The following is an 18,456-nucleotide window of genomic DNA, read 5'->3' as shown; positions in this document are numbered from 1 at the left end:
GACCGCATTTAGATCATCAGGTTCCCGTTGGCCGTTTACCGGGAATGGACACACGTTCTTTTGGCCTGGTTTGGTACGTGCTACACTGCAGTTCCTATGAGTAACCGGTAAACCGCTCTGTTTAGCAAGAGGCAATGCAAAATAATCGTTTACACAGAAGCAATGCAAAATAATGCTGGAGTTTAGTCTCGACGTGTGGCTCACTGTCCAACTATTACACCAACTATCGTATCTGGACGGTCCTTTGCTGGACGGGTTCAGATTCCCCGGTATCTGTATGTGCCCGAGTAGTAGATACGCCACTGCGTGGGAGTTAACACTGGCACCTGTGATGTGATAAGTATGTGCCACCCCGTTCAAGCAGCGCCGCGCCGCCCCGTTCCCACGGCTGTTCGGCCACGCGCGCGGAGCTGTGCGGAGCGCGTCCGTCCGCTGCCTTTTATGTATTGTAGGCACATCTTCACAGGGGGCGATACATCGAGCGACTTACGAGGGCATGTTCTCACGAACGGGCGTTTTTTAGTCACTGAGAACTGAAAATGGTTTTCGTCGGAGGGCGTTGGAAACGGATAGCTATCTATGGCGTGCATCAGAACTTAGATAGACTTTCGTGCAGATCTCGTTGGAGCGCTTATATAGGCACATGCGTATCCGCTTTTTATGTTTATTTACAATAAATATGAAAGTGTAAGTCATGCGTAATCACTCAAGTTATCATGGAACACTGTTTCGATCGCCTATGAAATACAACAAGTTATTACCGCCAACACAACTTGGGAAAATAAGGGAGAAGATGTAGCTTAGTAAACATTATTGGAATTCAGTCTATTATGCATGCTTAGAGGTAACCATTTAGCCCCATAGAAACAAAAGGTGACGGTGTCCGATTGCAATGAAAAAATGTAGTCAGACATACTGTACCTATGGAAATGGATGAAGAGCTTCTATTGGCTTAGTATCTTTACCTTTCGATGAAAATGATCGGTTCTACACACCTATCACCAAACGATCAATCACACCTTGACCTCATACAATCTCAATGCCACCAAGTTGCCACTTCCGCACACATACACCACTATTTCGACCACTTTCCGACAGGACGGTCAGAAACCTCACCTGACAGGACGGTCAGAAACCTCACCTGACGGGACGGTCAGAAACCTCACCTGACGGGACGGTCAGAAGCAGGACCTGACAGGACGGTCAGAAGCAGGACCTTACGGGACGGTCGGGACCTCATCCAGAAGTCTCGATCCGTCCTTCGTTACATATAGCATGCCTCCTACGACTGGACACCGTGACCAAACAGATATACACTTCTCCGACGCCGTAACAACTCATCCTTCGCAAAACTCGAACGAACGAATGAACAGCTCTTCATAAATCCAGGCCCAAGCTGCTCAGTGCACATGACGTCTGCCTCCTCAACAAACCCCGCTTCAACAAACACTAAGTTCTTCATAAATCCAGGCCCTAGCTGCACGTGACGCCTACGATGTCTTCTCGTATCTGTTTCCGATCCTCGGTTCGGACATGTCTCAGTCTCGTTAGGATGTGGCTCAGTTCGGCTATGCCTCAGTCTCGTACTCGATCTGGCTCAGATCGGTCCTGTCTCATCCTACCGGCCGGAGCGCGCCGGCCCGTTCTGTCTCAATGTCTCACCGTGTCTCTGTGTATCACAAGAGGCGAGAGAGGCACGTGGTCTATCAGTAAGGCAGCAAAAGATCACATTGACATTTCTCACCGAATCCGCACATGTTTTCGCTCGGTTCGGCACCACCTCAATCCTGAAAATGGTCCACATATGGCCCATCCAAGCACTGCGCTACCTGTCTTTGTTGGCGGCTGACGCCATTGTCGCCTGATTTAGCGACAATTATCTACCTTGCCAAGTTAAAAACATTTAAACATCACCTCTCCACCAGCTCCCATGTGCTGATCCCTGCCATCCGGGCGGCTGCGACTGAGGCGTTCGTCGGTCACGATCCGCACGATGGCAGGCGGCCTGCCCTGACGCACGGCGCGCCCGTTCCCCGTCGGTGGGACTACTCGTTCCGGTCCCGCGGCATACACTGCATGGCCCCGGGACACGTCTCTGAGTAGGCGCAGTGCTTCTTCATCACACAGACCTCGTGTCCGCGACAGTGATGGCAGGTCGGGTAGCTCCCTGAAACCGAGCAGCGGTCACCCAGTCAGACAGCGGTCACCGAGTCAGACAGCGGTCACCGAGTCAGACAGCGGTCACCGAGTCAGACGGTGATTACCCAATACCCAGTCAGACATGGTAGTCAGTAGTCACCCAGTCCGACAGCGACTACCCAGTCAGACAGTGGTTAACTGGTCACCCAGTCAGACAGCGACTACCCAGTCAGACAGTGATTACCCAGGCAGACAGTGGTTAACTGGTCAACCAGTCGAGACAGCGGTCACCGAGTCAGACAGTGGTTAACCCTAGCCCGCACATGCCATTTTCCCATCCTAGAACGCACATAGTGGGGGGGGGGGTTGCCACCCCCCGCGCCATTTCGTTCCTGATGGAGATAGAGCTTCGCGGTAAAGACCAAAAAGATTCTTTGGGAAGAGACAAATCCAATGATACCCAGTTTTACCTTCTCAGGTCAGTCATTGACCTTCCAGGTCAGGTCAAACTAAAAAATGTTGCTGTTTTGGGTCACCGTTGGATACCAAGTGCGCTGCTTATCATATACCGATGACGATGCCGTTTTCTGGTGCCAAGCCAGCTAGAACCTCTTTGTAACACTAATTTTGCTGCTGAGGTCATTTCAGGTCAAGTTAGGTCAAGGTCAATTATATATATATGTGTATGTATGTCTATATAAGACATACATACACATATGTGTTTCGTATTTTCATATAAGACACATATGTGTCTTATATGTGTTTGTATGTCTGTGTGTGTGTCTGTGTGTATACTGATGTGTGCACCGATTGTTTATTTATGTGTCCATATTACATGAACTGATGCTCTGAGAAGCTTTTACCAAAAATGCAGTCAAAAAACTTCACGAAAAGTAAATTCAGCTTGCCTAAAACGCAATTATTTTAGATGACCTAGGTTGACCTTGACCCTGACCTTGACATCTGTACATCGTCGAACAACATGTTCCATGATAGGTGGGAGGTAAGACTGGCAAAAAAGGCCGAAATCAAGGTGTCAAAAGCTCACAAGGCCCATGGCCAACGCAAGATGTTGAGAATTGGTCATTTGGGTCATGACATGACCTGAAAAACAAGGTCATATCTCCGAAACCAAAAACCACAGAAACTTGAAATTTTCAGGGTACATCAAGAAAGGATAGAGGAACAGCTATACGAAAAATCAGCCTTCTAGCTCTAAAAATGTTGAGTGCAGAGCAAAAAGACTACCGGGGGGGTGGCAACCCCCCCCCCATGTGCGGGCGAGGGTTAAATGATCTGATAGGGGACACCGGGTCCGGTACTCACTGGGGGCACACTTGGTCCGGCACTCACTGGGGAGGGGACACGCTCGGCCTGACACTCACTGGATACACTCGTTATGTACTCACTGGAGACGCACTCGGCGAGCCGTTTTGTGTAGGCGCAGCTGTGGCGGCCGCGCGCGCAGGCCAGCACGACCTGACACCGCTGGTGACCGGAGCAGCTGAAGGCGGCGCACGGGTCGCCAGAGCCGGCTGGCGGCGCCGCGTCGGCCGAGGGCGAGTCGGACGTCCTCCGCAGGATACCGTCGGCGGACACTGTCAGCGGACAAGGACACAGACAGGGGACACTGTCAGCGGACAGGGACAGGTGTCAGCGGACACTGTCAGTGGACAGAGACACTGTCAGTGGACAGGGACACCGTCAGCGGTCACTCTCAGCGGACAGGGACACCGTCAGAGGACTCTGTCAAAGGACACTGGCGAGCAGGCCCAGGGACAGCAGACAGGAACACTGACGTTCACGTCGACAGGGACACGGCACCGTCAGGGGACAGAGATCGGCGAACACTGGCACCGTGGCGAACACGTTTAAATGCTCACAAGCAAGTTTATCTGAGTTATAGCCTGGGTTGAATGCTGTCTTAACCCGCGCCCCGTAGGGCTACCGGCGGACCCTACCACCCGTAGGGGGGGGGCCGTTTCGGCCCCCCCCCCTAAGATCTCGGAAAGTTACCGGCCGATTTTCAAAATTCAAACGGCGTTCGATAGCCCCACCCGGGAACTACCTTGTGACCAAATTTCATTGACCTAGGTCAAACCGATAACGTCACAGGTCAGGTCAAAGGTCAGATTTTCACCGTTCACAGGCAATTCAAGAAATGTGCTGTGAAAGCGAGTAAATTGGTAATTTATTGAAAACCATCGATGGTACATTGTTCGTCAAACACATACTTTGCTATCTGAGGTCACTGATACCAGGTCAGGTCACAGCGAGGTCAGGTCACCGGGGGTCACAATATGAATGTGTCGTGTGATACATGTTTTATGGTCCATTTTACATGACAAATGCGATTATGTGGGTTAGGCAGCCTTTGGGGCCAGCCTAGGTCACGTTTTTGTGAAGGTCAGGTCAAGGTCAGGTCAAATTAGGTCAAATTTCAAAGTTGATATTTTTGCATAAAATGGGTATCGATTCGATGCAGTTCGTCACGGGGAGTCTAATGGTGGTATTCGTTTTGCTCTACGAGTTCTAGAATTGCCAAAAATTGAGTTTGAAAATTTGACGTCATCATTTTTGAACAGTTTTTTCGCTATAACTTGGCCAAAAAACGAGGTATCGATCTGAAATTTGGTATGTAGATAGAAGACGGTAGGCACTATCACATATATTCCGGTTTTTTTCGAAACTCAAAAAACTTTTTGGATTTTTTGGCGAATATATCCAAAAAAATGCTTTTTTGATTTTTGGGGGTCAAAACTCAAATATTTTAAAAATTCGAGGTAACAGTTTTGTAGCCCTGTCAATTCTACACCTTTTATGTCTTGATCATTTTTCTGTATCTTCAAAGCTGTAGTCCTGATAGGCCTTCTCGCGAAGGTCTTTTTTCGGTCGAAAATGACAGAACATGACGTCACTCAGACGTCATTTGTGGCCAACCTATCATAGCCTCTGGAAAAATTTTTTGTCACAATGTGTAAAATTGATGCCCGGAGGGGTCCTGAAAGTGTGGTGGCGATATCTCCAGCCGTTTAGGAGATATCGACCGAAAAGGACAGGGGGGGCCGTTTCGGCCCCCCCCCTACGGGGCGCGGGTTAACGGACATGTTAAAGTTTACTCCATAAGAAAGTGTCAAGTATATCGGAGGTAGGAGCGGATCTTAAAAGGTCTGCACTAGTGTGTGTTGTTCGGTTGGTCTGGTGAATGGTCCAAGCTGCAGCGACTTACATTTGAACTTGCGCCGTTTGCTGGCGAACCGGGACGTCTTTCCGGGTGTCCTGGCTGCGAACCGGCCGCCGGGCGGGGGCGAGTACTCCGGAGCGGGCGGGGAAGACTCCGCTTCGGCCGGAGGCAGGTATCCGGGGTCCAGCGCGGGGACCGGCTCCTTCTCCTTTGGCGGAGGCAGGTACTCATCTTTGGGAGGCTCCGCTGACGCCAGTGGCGGAGGCAGGGATTCATCTTTGGGTGGTTCAACTGACGCTGGCGGAGGAAGGTATTCCTCTTTTGGCGGTTCCACTGACGCCGGCGGAGGAATGTATTCCTCTTTTGGCGGTTCCACTGACGCCGGCGGAGGCAAGTATTCATCTTTTGGCGGCTCCACTGACGCCGGCGGAGGCAGGTATTCATCTTTGGGCGGTTGCACTGACGCCGGCGGAGGCAGGTATTCATCTTTTGTCGGTTCCACTGACGCCGGCGGCGGAGGCAGGTATTCGTCTTTTGGCGGTTCCACTGACGCTGGCGGAGGCAGGTATTCATCTTTGGGCGGTTGCACTGACGCCGGCGGCGGCAGATACTGATCCTGTGGCGGTGTTACAGACCTCTGCGTCGTTACGGTCTCTGGCGGCAGGGTCTGCTCGCCCGGGTGTGGGGCCGAGTCAGTTGGAGTCGGCTCAGGCTGAAGGGCTCGCTGCTCGCTCGGAGACCAGTACTCATTAAGAGCTTTGATCAGATGAAGGCGTATCATGTTCCGAAACTTTTCGCGGACAGCGTGCTCGTCTTTTTTCGCCTTGCTTGTAGCTGATGGTGGAGGAAGATATTCATCTTTCGGAGGCGTTGGTGGCGGAGGAAGATACTCATCTTTCGGAGGAGTTGGTGGGGGAAGGTATTCGTCTTTCGGAGGCGTAGGTGGAGGAAGATACTCGTCCTCCGGGGGAGTTGGAGGTGGGGGAAGGTCTTTCGGAGGCGTTGGTGGCGGAGGAAGGTACTCATCCTTGGGGGGCGTTGGTGGCGGAGGAAGGTATTCATCTTTCGGAGGCGTAACTGTTGGTGGAGGAAGATATTCGTCCTGCGGAGGCGTTGGAGGAGGAAGGTATTCGTCCTGCGGAGGCGTTGGAGGAGGAAGATATTCGTTCTTCGGAGGCGTTGGAGATGGTGCCGGCGGCGGGGGAAGGTATTCATTTGTAGGTGGTGTTAGTGACGGAAGAACGTTCAACGCCTTGGACCGGAGCAGAGTTTTGCCCAGCGCGTGCTGTTTGGGGTCTGGCAGCTGCTGTCTGACGGCTCGGAGGAACTCCTGGCCGGTCAGTTTCGGTACGCGGATGACGCCGTCCTGCGGCTGTCCGCCGGCCGGCGGCGGGGTCGTGCCGTCCCCGTCCCGCGGTATGAAGTAGTCGAGGAAGGAGGGCTCTCTGGCGGTGGGTCGGGCCGGCGGCTCGGCGGCGGCAGGGGCGGGTGCCGGCGGCTCTGGAGGAGGCGCGGCCGCGGACTGGGCGGGTGCCGGCGGCGGCCCGATCAGGGTGGTGGAGGCGGGCGTCTGCAGCTGCCCTGCGTCCGGCAGCTGCCGGCGCAGCAGCTGCAGCTGGTTCAGCAGGTGAGGCGGCGGTCTGGCGTACACAACTCCCGGCGGCGGCCTGCCAAACAAAAACAGCACAGCACAGCCTCAGAGACAATGCCGAGATCCAGAAACCAGACTCGCAGCTGAATGACATTTTTACCAGCTACATACCTGTAAAAGAGTTTTAAAACCTGCTTAGCTCCGAAACTCAAAGCATAGATAAGAGTCTACAAAAGTCATCAGCGAGCTTGCCTGACAATATTTTTGCACCATGGACCATTGCCTCACATCCGGGAAACTCTGCTACTAAACCGCGACCATCCCCGCGATTTGGGCGAGACATGCAGCTGATAGGTACGGCTGCCACACTTTCACAACCGTGCACGATTTGATGCACGTCTTCCATGGTGCTTGATGAGTATTTAATCGTGTTCACCTTTTTTAACCGTGCTTTCTACTTTGTGGGCCCTAAAGAGGAATTAATGGAACAATGTGTCCACCCATGCAGCTGTGCGGCCACTAGTTGAAGCTGTGACTTGTTTGGGCAGCCTAGCTCTCCAGTACCGGAAGATTCAAGACTTCCGGACTGACTCACCGCTGAGTATGACGTGCCACCTTTTAGGTGTGTTTTGTCATTCATCTCCCTCCAGGATTTGAGAAAATGTCATGCTCAGAAGTCATGCTGTCAGAAGCTTGCCCTTACAGCAGATCTTCAAACATGCTAACCATTTTTAGTCTGTGATTAGTGAATAAAGGTAGGTATTTAATATATTTAAGATTTTTCGTTATAAATTTAAGTATGTAGAAAGTGGTAGACACTAGCCAGCACTATTACTAGAAGCATGCTAAAAGTTATGCGACGACCTCAAAGGTAGCCAACGGTTCTTTTGGCAATGACTGATAAAGTCATTTTATATGTGAGCGCCTACATGAAACTATACCGTCGATGGGACATCTCCACAGTCCATTTTAGTCAGTTCTCAACAATTAGTTCTCAGTCATTGTAACCGCCTGCTACATAAAATATCTCAGTTTTACCGATGTACTGATTTTCGGGCTTAGGGCATAGTTTTTAACTTCAGAACAGGCCAGCTCAACACAACAGAAACATGCTAGGATATTCCGGCAACCCCACCTCAACCCTACCTCGACAAAACAGTCGCAGATAATGAGCTATGCGACCCCTGAGAGGCTGCGACTGGTGAATACGGTGACAGAGAAGCTCAGGAAATTTTAGCTGTGTAGGCATCTGCATGTCTACATCTATAATTCAGTCATTTGTTGCGCCTTTTTCCCCCGTAGCACATAGTCAGCGGGGGGAGTTCGTGACGGCGCACAGTGCACACCGGCGGAGCACGGACGGGCGCCGCCGGACGCTGCGCCGGCTGCAAAAATGGCACTTTCTCGCGCCCTCGCCATAGTGAGGCCCGTGGGCCCCAATGAGCCATCGGTCGGTAATTCAGGCTGAATGTGTGAGCAGGTGAAAGTGATACCTACTATTGGTGTTAGCGCCGCTGTGGGCTGGTGTTGGCGACTTGTGCGGCCTGGGCTCCGTGCCGTCACCGCCGACCGCCGCCGCTGCACGCCAGGACTGACGTGTGGACTCAGTCGGAGCCGAACGTCAGGTCCGAGTCCGCTGTCCGGAACGTCAGGGCCGCTGTCCGGAACGTCAGGTCCGCTGTCCGCTGTCAGGGGGCGTCCCTGTCTGCTGTCCCGGAACGTCAGGTCCGCTGTCAGGGAACGTCAGGTCCATTGTCAGGTCCCTGTCCGCAGTCCTGGGACGTCAGGTCCACTGCCCAGGCACGTCACTCATATTAAACTGTAAACGTCAGGTCCTCTGTCAGGGGACGTCCCTGTCCGCTGTCAGGGGACGTCACTATCATACTGGATTACACGTCAGGTCCTCTGTCAGGGAATGCAACTGTACGCTGTCAGGGGACGTCACTGTCATACTGGGGTACACGCCAGGTCCGCTGTCAGGGCACGTCACTGTCATAAAGTAAACGTCAGGTCCGCTGTCAGGGGACGTCACTGTCACTGGCCCTCTGATGAAAGAGCGTCACTGTCAGGTTACAGGTACCTATGTACTGCGGACAGAGGAACAGAAGAGTGGAACCGCACCTGCTGTGCGACCATGTGCTCATAGCTGAGCGTAAACACCTTCCGGGATACCAATACGGATACACATACGGTAGTCCCTACACGGACACGGTCTTACGACTTCCGCGCGGTTCCACGGTCCGCGCCGCTGACGGCTCCAGTATCACCTCCCGACCGAGAGAAAACACCATTGGTGTTTTCCAGGGAGGTAGTCTCAGTTGTGCCTTGTACATGCTTTTTGCTAACGATCTCAGTCTGCACATGCCCGACGGAGTCACCATAGTACAGTTTGCAGATGACACTCAAATTTTGGTCACTGGAAAGAAACGGGATTTGGATTGTATCATTTCACGCACTGAGGCCGCACTCGACGCCGCCTACCGATGGTTTTGCCACAATGGCATGAAAGTTAACGCCGCCAAAACACAGATGCTGGTGTTGGGCACACCAGCAATGTTGCGTGGACTCCCGCCCGTCACTGTCAACTTTTGTGGTTCAACTGTAGTCGATGCAGGGACGGTGAAGAACCTCGGACTTTATCTCGACCGCCATCTGAACTATCAAGCTCACATCACCGCCATGGCATCAAAATGCACAGGAATTTTAATCGCTCTCAGTCATGCCCGCCACGTGATGCCAGCAAACACACGTAAGGTAGTTGTTCAAGCCCTAGTCATATCGATCGTGCGGTATTGTATAAGCGTGTATGGGTCGTGCGGTGTGACCCAGATGGCTCGTGTCCAGAAAATTCTCAATTTCTGTGCCAGAGTCGTCAGTGGCCGTAGACGCAGCGACCACATCTCTGACGTCATACAGCAGCTCGGCTGGCTGCGGGCAGACGAATTAGCCGAGTACCACACTATCTGCGCAGTCCACCGAGCCATCACATCGGGTACTCCTGAACATATCAGTGATACCATCGGTCCTGTAGCCCGCGACATACACGACCACAACACCCGAAACGCAGGGCTGATAACACAGCCACGGGCCCGAACAGAGACGGGGAGACGTCGACTATGTATTAGAGGAGTCGCGATGTTAAACGGTGCCGAGTTGAGCCCGTATATACCAGCGTTTCGCGCCAATGTGAAGCGTGTGATCATGTCGAGACGCCGAGTAGCTGTCTGAACCTGTTCCAGTCGCACGCTTGTTTGTGTTTGCCAGTGATATCTATGCCTACTCGTACTGTCTATATGTTCCCCGTTTTATCTGGTTTTACGTGTCTGGTGAAAAGCCACTTTTATTGTGGATCCTAGATGAATACACATCTGTATCTGTATCTGTATCTGTTACGGATATTGCAGCCGCAGCTACCCACGCTCAACGTATTGCCAAATAGTCATTGCGCACATGCTTTAGGTACATAAAAATGCTTGTGCAATCATGGCAGTAAGGACCATTTAACCGAAGACCAAAGATGTCAATAGTGTTTCAGCAGTCAGCACGCGATTCTCTAGAACCGCCGTTCGCTCCTGAGTCCAACTCCTGATTCTGGAGATGGCAAAACAACTCTGCGCAATAGCCTGTTCCCACAGCACCATATTTAGCCCGCTTAGAAAAAGGAAGCCGACATATTTAATGTCACCGGGTGCGGTGCAAAAGGCAATGCACGCAATGCGGGGGTCTGTTTCGTCTTTGACTACACGGTTACCTCATTAGTCGTCTGATTACCAATGGTCCGATGTGGACACGGCGCTGTGACCCGTGTCAACACGCGGTCCGTTGGGTAAGTGACCGCCGGGTGGCTCTAATTGGCGCCGGTGCCGACCCGTACCGGTTGGTCGGGTGGGCAACACACCGGCCCGTACCGGCACGCGGGCTATGGGCGGGTGTCTGTGCGGTGGCGCAGGCTACAAACGACGCCGTGCCTTCGTCAGGAGCTGCCGAATGCCGTCCACCAGGTCAGCCTGTCGGCCGGCGATAGACACTGCTGACTAAGCACCGATCAATGTGGTCACATTGGTGTGAAAAGTCGCCGTGCTGGGCCAGTAGCTGGTGGTGTGCGTGCCTTCATTTTCCACAAGTAAACATCATGGTGCTTCGTTCGTAATGAAAGTATTAATTATCAGCTGGCAATTAAAAAAAAAAACAAGTTAGTAGGAAGAAAATTATTTTAGAAGGCCCAGTGGCCAGTACGTAGGTATAACAGCAAAACTCATGGGTACAAAGTGTGTAAAAAGAAGAAATGAAAGCAGTTTTTCCGTCATAATTTCAAGTATGTAACCTTGATTGATAACTAATAGAGGTCTGAGGCCGAACGAAAGCGGTGCTTGATTATATATGTACTGGACTGTGGGTAGGTAAGGGTGAGTAAGGGTGAGTAACTCATGTCATAACCATCCTTATTTCCAACAACAGTGCTAATCGAGCTGCGATTTCTTAAGAATTAATACTGCGGCGCAATAAGCGGATCCTTAGAGGGTTACGATGCTTGTCTCGATAATATATTGCTGTTCCGAGAGCGTCGAAATATTGCTTTCCAATAGCATGCAAAAATCGAAAGATTCCCAGCAAGAGACCTGATAACCAAGAGCAGCTGGTGACACCCGCTCCCTCCCCCCCCCCCGTACTGACCTGACCAGGAAGGCCAGCTGGTGCCCCCCCCCCCCCTGGTACTGACCTGACCAGGAAGGGCAGCTGTCCCCTCCCCCCTCCCGCCGGTACTGACCTGACTAGGAAGGGCAGCTGTCCCCCCCCCCCTCCGGTACTGACCTGACCAGGAAGGGCAGCTGGTGGCGGGCCACCCGGGTGCTGAAGTTGGCCGGCAGCACCATGCCGGCAGGGAGCGGCGGGCGCAGCGCCAGCAGCGGCGAGCTGCCGTTGGCGGCGCCGCGCAGCGCCGGCGGCAGCGGCAGCAGCAGCGGCACGCTCAGGTTGGCGGCCGGCAGCGGCGGCAGCGGCGGCAGCGCGCCGCTAAAGTTGGCCGCCGGCCGGACGCCGGGCAGCAGCGGCAGGAAGACGGGCCGCCGCAGCCGCCTCAGCGGCGTCAGGCGGTCCCCGAACGCCAGCGGGCCGTGGGCGGGCCCGCCCCCGCCCCCGGCCCCGCCCGGCTCTCCCAGCTTGGCGGCGCTGCAGGCCGCCAGCAGGCTGAACAGCACGGCCACCGACGGCGCCATCCTGTCGGGGAGCAGCGGCCGTCAGCGGTGGCACGGAGCCGGGGGTCCGGCGGTCAGCAGTGGCACGGGGCTGGGGTTTTTGCCGGGGGGGGGGGGGATTGGAACTTCAGCGGCGACACGGAGCTGATGGTTCTGCCGGGGACTGTCAGGGGCGGCACGGAGCCGGGGGTCCTGCAGTCCGCGGTGGCAAGCAGATGAGAGCCCGGCACATTGTTGACTATGGAGAGGGACCCAAGTAGCGATCTAACATTGAATATCCTGGGTCTGAAATTTTCACAACCTGTGTTAAAAACATGCTTAGCTTGGGGTGAAGACTGAAGAACAAAAACACCACGAATAGACGCAGGTTATGTTGATACTAAAACTACATCTTGCGACGCGCACCTATGATGGACCTTTGCGGATATTCACGCAAAATGTGTGCTGACTGTTGTGAGGGTTTTCTGGCGATGGTGTTTCCATCTGTTGTTTTCCCCTCCATCCGCGGCAGAGCCGCGGTGTAGCTTCAGCTCTGGAGGAAAGAGACTTCTCCTGGCGCAGTTGCGACGGTATCTGCGGTTGCGGGCTCGACGGCGATGGCGGTTACCCGGGCGACCACCTTGCGCCTCCCCGCCGCCGTCGGTCACGGCGGGGGGCGCGGCCCGGTCGCTAATCATTCAGCAGGCCGAGCCGCGCGACGCGCGGCTCCAGGCCTGCCGATGGGCGTAACGCTGCCCCCAGAGCGGAAGAGTCGGGAGGGTGTCCACGTCGGTGATGAGTCCGCAACGGGTGGTGAGGTCGGCGCGACGACACGACGGCAGCCAGATGGGTGGCCGCCGCCAGGAGCCCCCACGGAGAGGGCGCTTTGGAGACCGTTTTGCTCCGGGCCGGGGGAACCGGTCCGGTGCCGACGTCGGGCTGACCCTCCGTCGACTCTGCTGCCCACCGCGAAGAGGCGGCCTCCACCAGGCAGCGGTGTTTCCATCTCGCACTGTATGTAGTTCGGAGCGGCCGTTGGGGTTCCGGTTCTCCCACGCGGTCCTGCATCTTCCCCGGCGCGGCTCTATCGCCGGCGCGATCAGCACCGCCCTGCCTGACCGTGGCGGACCGCCGCGCCGATCCCGCGCGTCAGCACACCGTGCAAAGTCCCAGCGAGCGCCGATGGTGAGCCGGGCGCGTGACCTGTGGTCAGCAACGCCTCCTCCTATAGGAGGTGGTATAAGGTGGTACGGTGGCACGGCCAGGCACCGGCGGGGGCGGCTGATCACACTGACACGGTGTCAGACTAACACACTGGCACGGTGTCAGACTCGGGCAGACGACCACACTGACACCGCTCGCATGGACCGACACAGGACTCGTAAACTGACTGTAACGGTCTGTGCCGTAACAGGAATTTCGGGAAACATGGATGTCCTTGACTCAGCGACTGCGCCAACGACTGGATTGATCAACCTGCAAACAGCAGGCAGAGAAGCAAACTAAGAACTTTCATGCTGCATTTGTCTGAGCTTTTACTACGCAACATAGTTTTATATTATATCATTGATTTGATACTATCTGAAAAGTATAGAATAGCTAATATTTAAAATTGAAAATGCGTCTGGAATTCATCCAGGCATGTTTGCTCAAACGCTATCATCAAATGCATGCTGCAAGTGCCAGCGCCGCGGTACGTGACGGCGGTCACTGGTATGCCATCAGTTCCAGTGAATTTCGTGCCGGGCTCCGTGCACAAGGCCTCTACCACGCCTTTGAATGTACGAAAAGGGCGGGTCGAACAAATGCTGAAGCGTCCGGCGTTCCTTTTTTTGTGGCAACTGACGGCCATACCGTAGACGGCCGCGCCTTCAGACGGTGCTGGACGGCACTGTGGACGGTGCCACTGCACTGTGGACGGTATCACTGCACTGTGGACGGTACCACTGTACTGTGGACGGTACCACCGCACTGTGGACGGTACCACCGCACTGTGGACGGTACCACTGCAATGTGGACGGTGCCACTGCACAGTGGACAAATCCACTGCACTGTGGACGGTACCACTGCACTGTGGATTGACGGTATATCACTGCACTTTGGACGGACGGTATACCATACCACTGCACTGTGGACAGCCGCTACCCATGTTGTGGTCACACCTAGAGATTGCAATCCCGGGATGGGGATCCCGGGATCCCGGCGGGATTTTAATCCCGATCCCGATCCCGAAATTCCGCCAATCCCGGGATCCCGAAAAGAATCAGTTTTCACCTTAAAAAGAATGCAGCCGCTGCACGAGTCTTGTTTACACTGTTTATTGTGCTGCGTGACATAAAGCAGATAAACTATTTAGCTGGCACCCCGTATTGGTCTTCCACAATCGACCGTGTTGGTAGCTCTCGGGTATCACCCACAGCGGTTAAGCCGCTTAAATACGTACGAAAAAAGGTCCCGAAATCCAAAAAAATGCAGCATCAGCGCTGCAACATCTTTATCAGGATCACAGATCGTTCAGCGATTCTGACTTGCCCGTCCGTGGCCGGAACAAAGGAGGTCATCAAGACAGTCTTTGAGCTCGTGTCGCAGAAAGATGTCACAGATGTCACGCAAGTGACGGCAGAGCTCACTGATTCAGACGTTGAATACGGTAGAGTGGAGCTCTCCCAGTCAGTGACTCTGCTCTCAAAGCGACTTACGAGCAAATTCTGAGAGACATAAGTGATGAAAGCGGAACCGGGAGGAGGTGAAGTGACCAAGCAACGTCTTGAAAACATTGTGAAATAGGGAGCTGCCAAATTTGGCGTACACTGGTTGCGAGTTTTTAAGTAGACCAACATGGCAATGGCTTAAAACTGTCGCACTAGCTACGAGTAGCGTAGACGAAGAGTGAGTGAGGCGTGGATGTGCTGGAACCTGTCTAGTAAACGATCTGGTCGACGCACAGTTTTATGAAGGCCAATTGGGAATAAATGCTAATGCTAATCAAATCGAAACGTTTTATTCGCAAATTCAATCGTTTTTAATGCAAATAACATGGTCTAAGGATGGCTTTTGGTTGCCTCTTTGTTTGTGGTAAGCTTAAAGACGCAAAATATGTCAGTAGGAAATCACTCTTACGACATTTAGTGACAATGCCGGGATCCCGGGATCCCGGGATCCCGAAATAAAAACTTTCGGGATCCCGGGATTGGCAAAACGTTCCGGGATTGCAATCTCTAGTCACACCGTGCGCTAGTTGGTACAGATACTGCCCTAATCATGCCCCTAAATGTGATACTGCTCCAAAATCATGATACTGCGACACGTGTCAGTCTACAGGCTGAAACAGACTTTTCCGCAGCCAAGAAATCGCGTGGCGCGTGGCAGGAAATCACCCATTCAGATCTCCTCCTCCTCTTCTTCCGTTTTTCGCAAATATCTCGCGCAAAAAGCGTCCGATCGTGAAGAAACTTTCAGTGACTTCGAATTAGTCAATTTTACAGCTATCCTAAGAAATGCATGACCCTGACCTAAACGACCTCTGAGTGACCTGTTCTTCGAGACCATGTCATAGGCTGGTATCGTGATTCGCCGTATGTCAGCACACATCATCCGCGCGTATCCAGTCTTTTTGCGGTTTTAAACGTTCAAACATGTGAAATTACGTTTGTCCCATGCATTAGGGTGGGTATCAAGGTCGCTTGAAGGTCAGATCAAGGCCATTGACCTTACTTGGTACATGTTTCTAAGGTAGTTTGGGAGCTGATTTCGAATTTAGCACCCATTTGAACAATCCAGAAGAAGTGTTTGTGCCTATACAGCATGTTATGAAGCTGTCTGTAGTGGTTTACAGTGGTACTTTGGAATGCTGGTGATCTGCTGATCTGCTGGCTATGATAGCCAGCAGATCACCTGACCTGACCTGATCTGACCCGACCTACCCCAAATCCATGATGATATGTTACAGGGAGTTCCAGAAATTTGTGAGTTTGCAAACTCACTAGGGAGTTTGCAATTTCAGTAGGGAGCTTGCAAACTCACTGACCGGTCAGAAAGTTTTAACCCGCGCGGGGCTGGGGTCTCCAGCCGAACGCGCGGAGCTGGGGGGGGGGGGTAAATTTTACCCCCCTGTTATCTCCCGAACTAATGGTCCGATTTGGAAAATTCAAACGCCAATCGAAAGCTCTCATCACGAACTACTAAAAACATGTACTTAATTTAAAGTTTGAGGTCAAGGTCAAGGTCAGGTCAAGGGTACAAATTGCAAGTTCCTACAGTATCGGCCTTGCACCGTAGTTGCCGAAGAATGGAGTCATGGACTGAGACTGATCGCCCAAAACGTGTTCTTAGGCTATCAAGACAATATTCGTTGCATACAATACCATTCAGAGGTCAAGGTCAAGGTCAGGTCAGGTCAGGTCAGGTCACCAAAAAACAAAATATAGAAAAGGGCATGTGCGACACATGTTTTATGGGTCATTTTACTCATAGAATTCAATAGGCACACTCAATAAGTGATATGGACCACCTCTGGATGAATTTCAGGTCGAGTTCAGGTCAAGGTCAGGTCAAGTGAGGTCAAATTTTGAAGTTGGTTGTTAAGGCCTAAAAAGGTGTCTATCTGATGCAGTTTTTCACGGCGAATCGAATGGTGCTATTTTTGTTTCCGTACGAGGTCTAGAACTTCCAAAAAAGTCATTTTTCAAAAAATTTGTGTGTCGTGACGTCATAAAATTTTGAATAACTCCCACATTTTTGAACCGATTCTTCTAAAATTTGGTATGTTGGTGCACATAGACCACTTCTCTGACATATATTCCGGTTTTTTCGATGGACTCAAGATTTTGGATTTTATAATGATTTTCCCAAAAAAGTCAGTTTTTTGAAAAAATTTAGGCCAAAATCCAAAATTTTCAAAAAACCGAGATAGCCATTTGATAGACAAAGTAAGATTACGTATAACCTTTTTTGTTACGTCTTGATTCCTTTAAAAATGAAGATGTTAGCGGCGTTTGAACTTTTGCCGTTTTTTAGGCGAAAATGGCGAACATGACGTCACTAAAACGTCAATTTCTAAAAAAAAATTTCGGACGGATTTCGCTCAAATTTTCAGGGGACGTGTCAAATTGATGTAAGAAAAGGTACTGAAAGTTTGGCGGCGCTGCGCGCCGCCGTTTTTGAGATATCGCAAAAATTCGCGAGGGGGGGTAAAATTTACCCCCCCCCCAGCCCCGCGCGGGTTAAACTTCCAGAGCGATTGGGACAATATATTCCTGCCCGGGGCCGGGATGATTCAATAAATGTCACCGAGGTTTTTTAGCGAAAACTCCGAGGGCCGTTAGGCCCGAGGTGCTTTTCGCTAAAAAAGCGAGGTGACATTTATTGAATTCCCGGCCTTAGGGCTGGAAGGTGTTTCCCATACCTGCCAAAAAGCTCACAACTATAATTGATAGTGACGTCAGCAGCCGTGTGGTTCAACGCGTTTAACCACACCCCTTGAACCACACGGCTGGCAATATTAAAGCACTGCATTAAACTTTGAAAAGTGTGGTACAGTGCACGTGCCATTAAAATGCCTGGATGTCTCGATTTAATCATGCAATGTAGCAGGTATGGGAAAAATAAAAACAAATGTGTAGCATGTGGGTGGCATATGTGCCGTCCGTGATGTTAACCCTATTAGTGGCAGGGGGGGTTGTTTTTATCCACCCCTCAGGTTTTTCGGGAATATCTCCGAAACCGCTGAAGCTACGATGCTGAAATTTTCTGACTTTTCCTAAAACTAAATTGGGCACATTCCCTGAAAATTTCAAGTTCATAACTTTTTAATAGGTTCACTCTTAATACTTAATATCAGGCTCAAATATAACAAAGTTTCACATCATGTTCACTGTATTTTTCAACAACCTCTTTCATCTCTCATCATCTCTCGTTATTTCCATTCATTTTTCACATGCCGTGCACGCGGCCTACATATCGTCCGTCTCCGAATATATTCAACTCACTACAGTACCCCCACGTGACTGAGGTTCCGCCCCGGAACCATACATTTTCAACTTAAAGGTTCTGCCTCTAACTACAACACCACACGGCACACACATTTCCAGTATGGTACACAATACGCTTGGCCATGTCTACACAAACCATAGTCCAGTTGATGCACCTTTCATATGCAAAATAAACACCTTTTCTATAAACATACACTTAACTAAAACATACACTTTAAAACAGGACAGTTTGCTATGATTCCCATGTTTCATACCTCACTGGCGGTCGAACCGCCCGACCTGACCGCGTTTGCACCACCCCTGGAGAAGACGGCCCACTTCTGCCCAGAGGAATCAGAGGCATTGTACGGCCTGGAGAGCTAGCCCCCTGTGGTAGAG

At 52.0% G+C, this 18,456-nt stretch overlaps 1 protein-coding gene across 1 annotated transcript; it reads right to left on the bottom strand.

Annotated features, from left to right (window-relative positions):
* Positions 1–648: 648 nt before the first annotated feature.
* Positions 649–11,897, bottom strand: LOC122382088 (extensin-3-like). The gene is made up of 4 exons (XM_043367054.1): positions 11,727–11,897; positions 5,369–6,990; positions 3,549–3,737; positions 649–2,167 (listed from the first exon to the last, which is right to left on the bottom strand). The coding sequence occupies exons 1-4, from the start codon at positions 11,786–11,788 to the stop codon at positions 2,046–2,048; spliced, it is 1,995 nt and encodes a 664-aa protein (XP_043222989.1). The 5' UTR covers positions 11,789–11,897; the 3' UTR covers positions 649–2,045.
* Positions 11,898–18,456: the final 6,559 nt, after the last annotated feature.

The sequence above is a fragment of the Amphibalanus amphitrite genome, unplaced genomic scaffold (assembly GCF_019059575.1).
Source record: "Amphibalanus amphitrite isolate SeventyFive unplaced genomic scaffold, NRLGWU_Aamphi_draft 000001F_arrow, whole genome shotgun sequence".
Classification (NCBI taxonomy): domain Eukaryota; kingdom Metazoa; phylum Arthropoda; class Thecostraca; order Balanomorpha; family Balanidae; genus Amphibalanus; species Amphibalanus amphitrite.
This window is presented reverse-complemented; position numbering and strand designations above follow the sequence as displayed.

Excerpts from the sequence above, each read along its gene's own strand:
- LOC122382088 (XM_043367054.1), bottom strand. The coding sequence starts at position 11,788 with ATGGTGCTGCCGGCCAACTTCAGCACCCGGGTGGCCCGCCACCAGCTG. Across the intron at positions 6,991-11,726 it reads CAGCTGCCCTTCCTGGTCAG|GCCGCCGCCGGGAGTTGTGT; the intron begins GTCAGTACCGGA and ends TTTGTTTGGCAG. Across the intron at positions 3,738-5,368 it reads CAAACGGCGCAAGTTCAAAT|TGTCCGCCGACGGTATCCTG; the intron begins GTAAGTCGCTGC and ends GTCCGCTGACAG.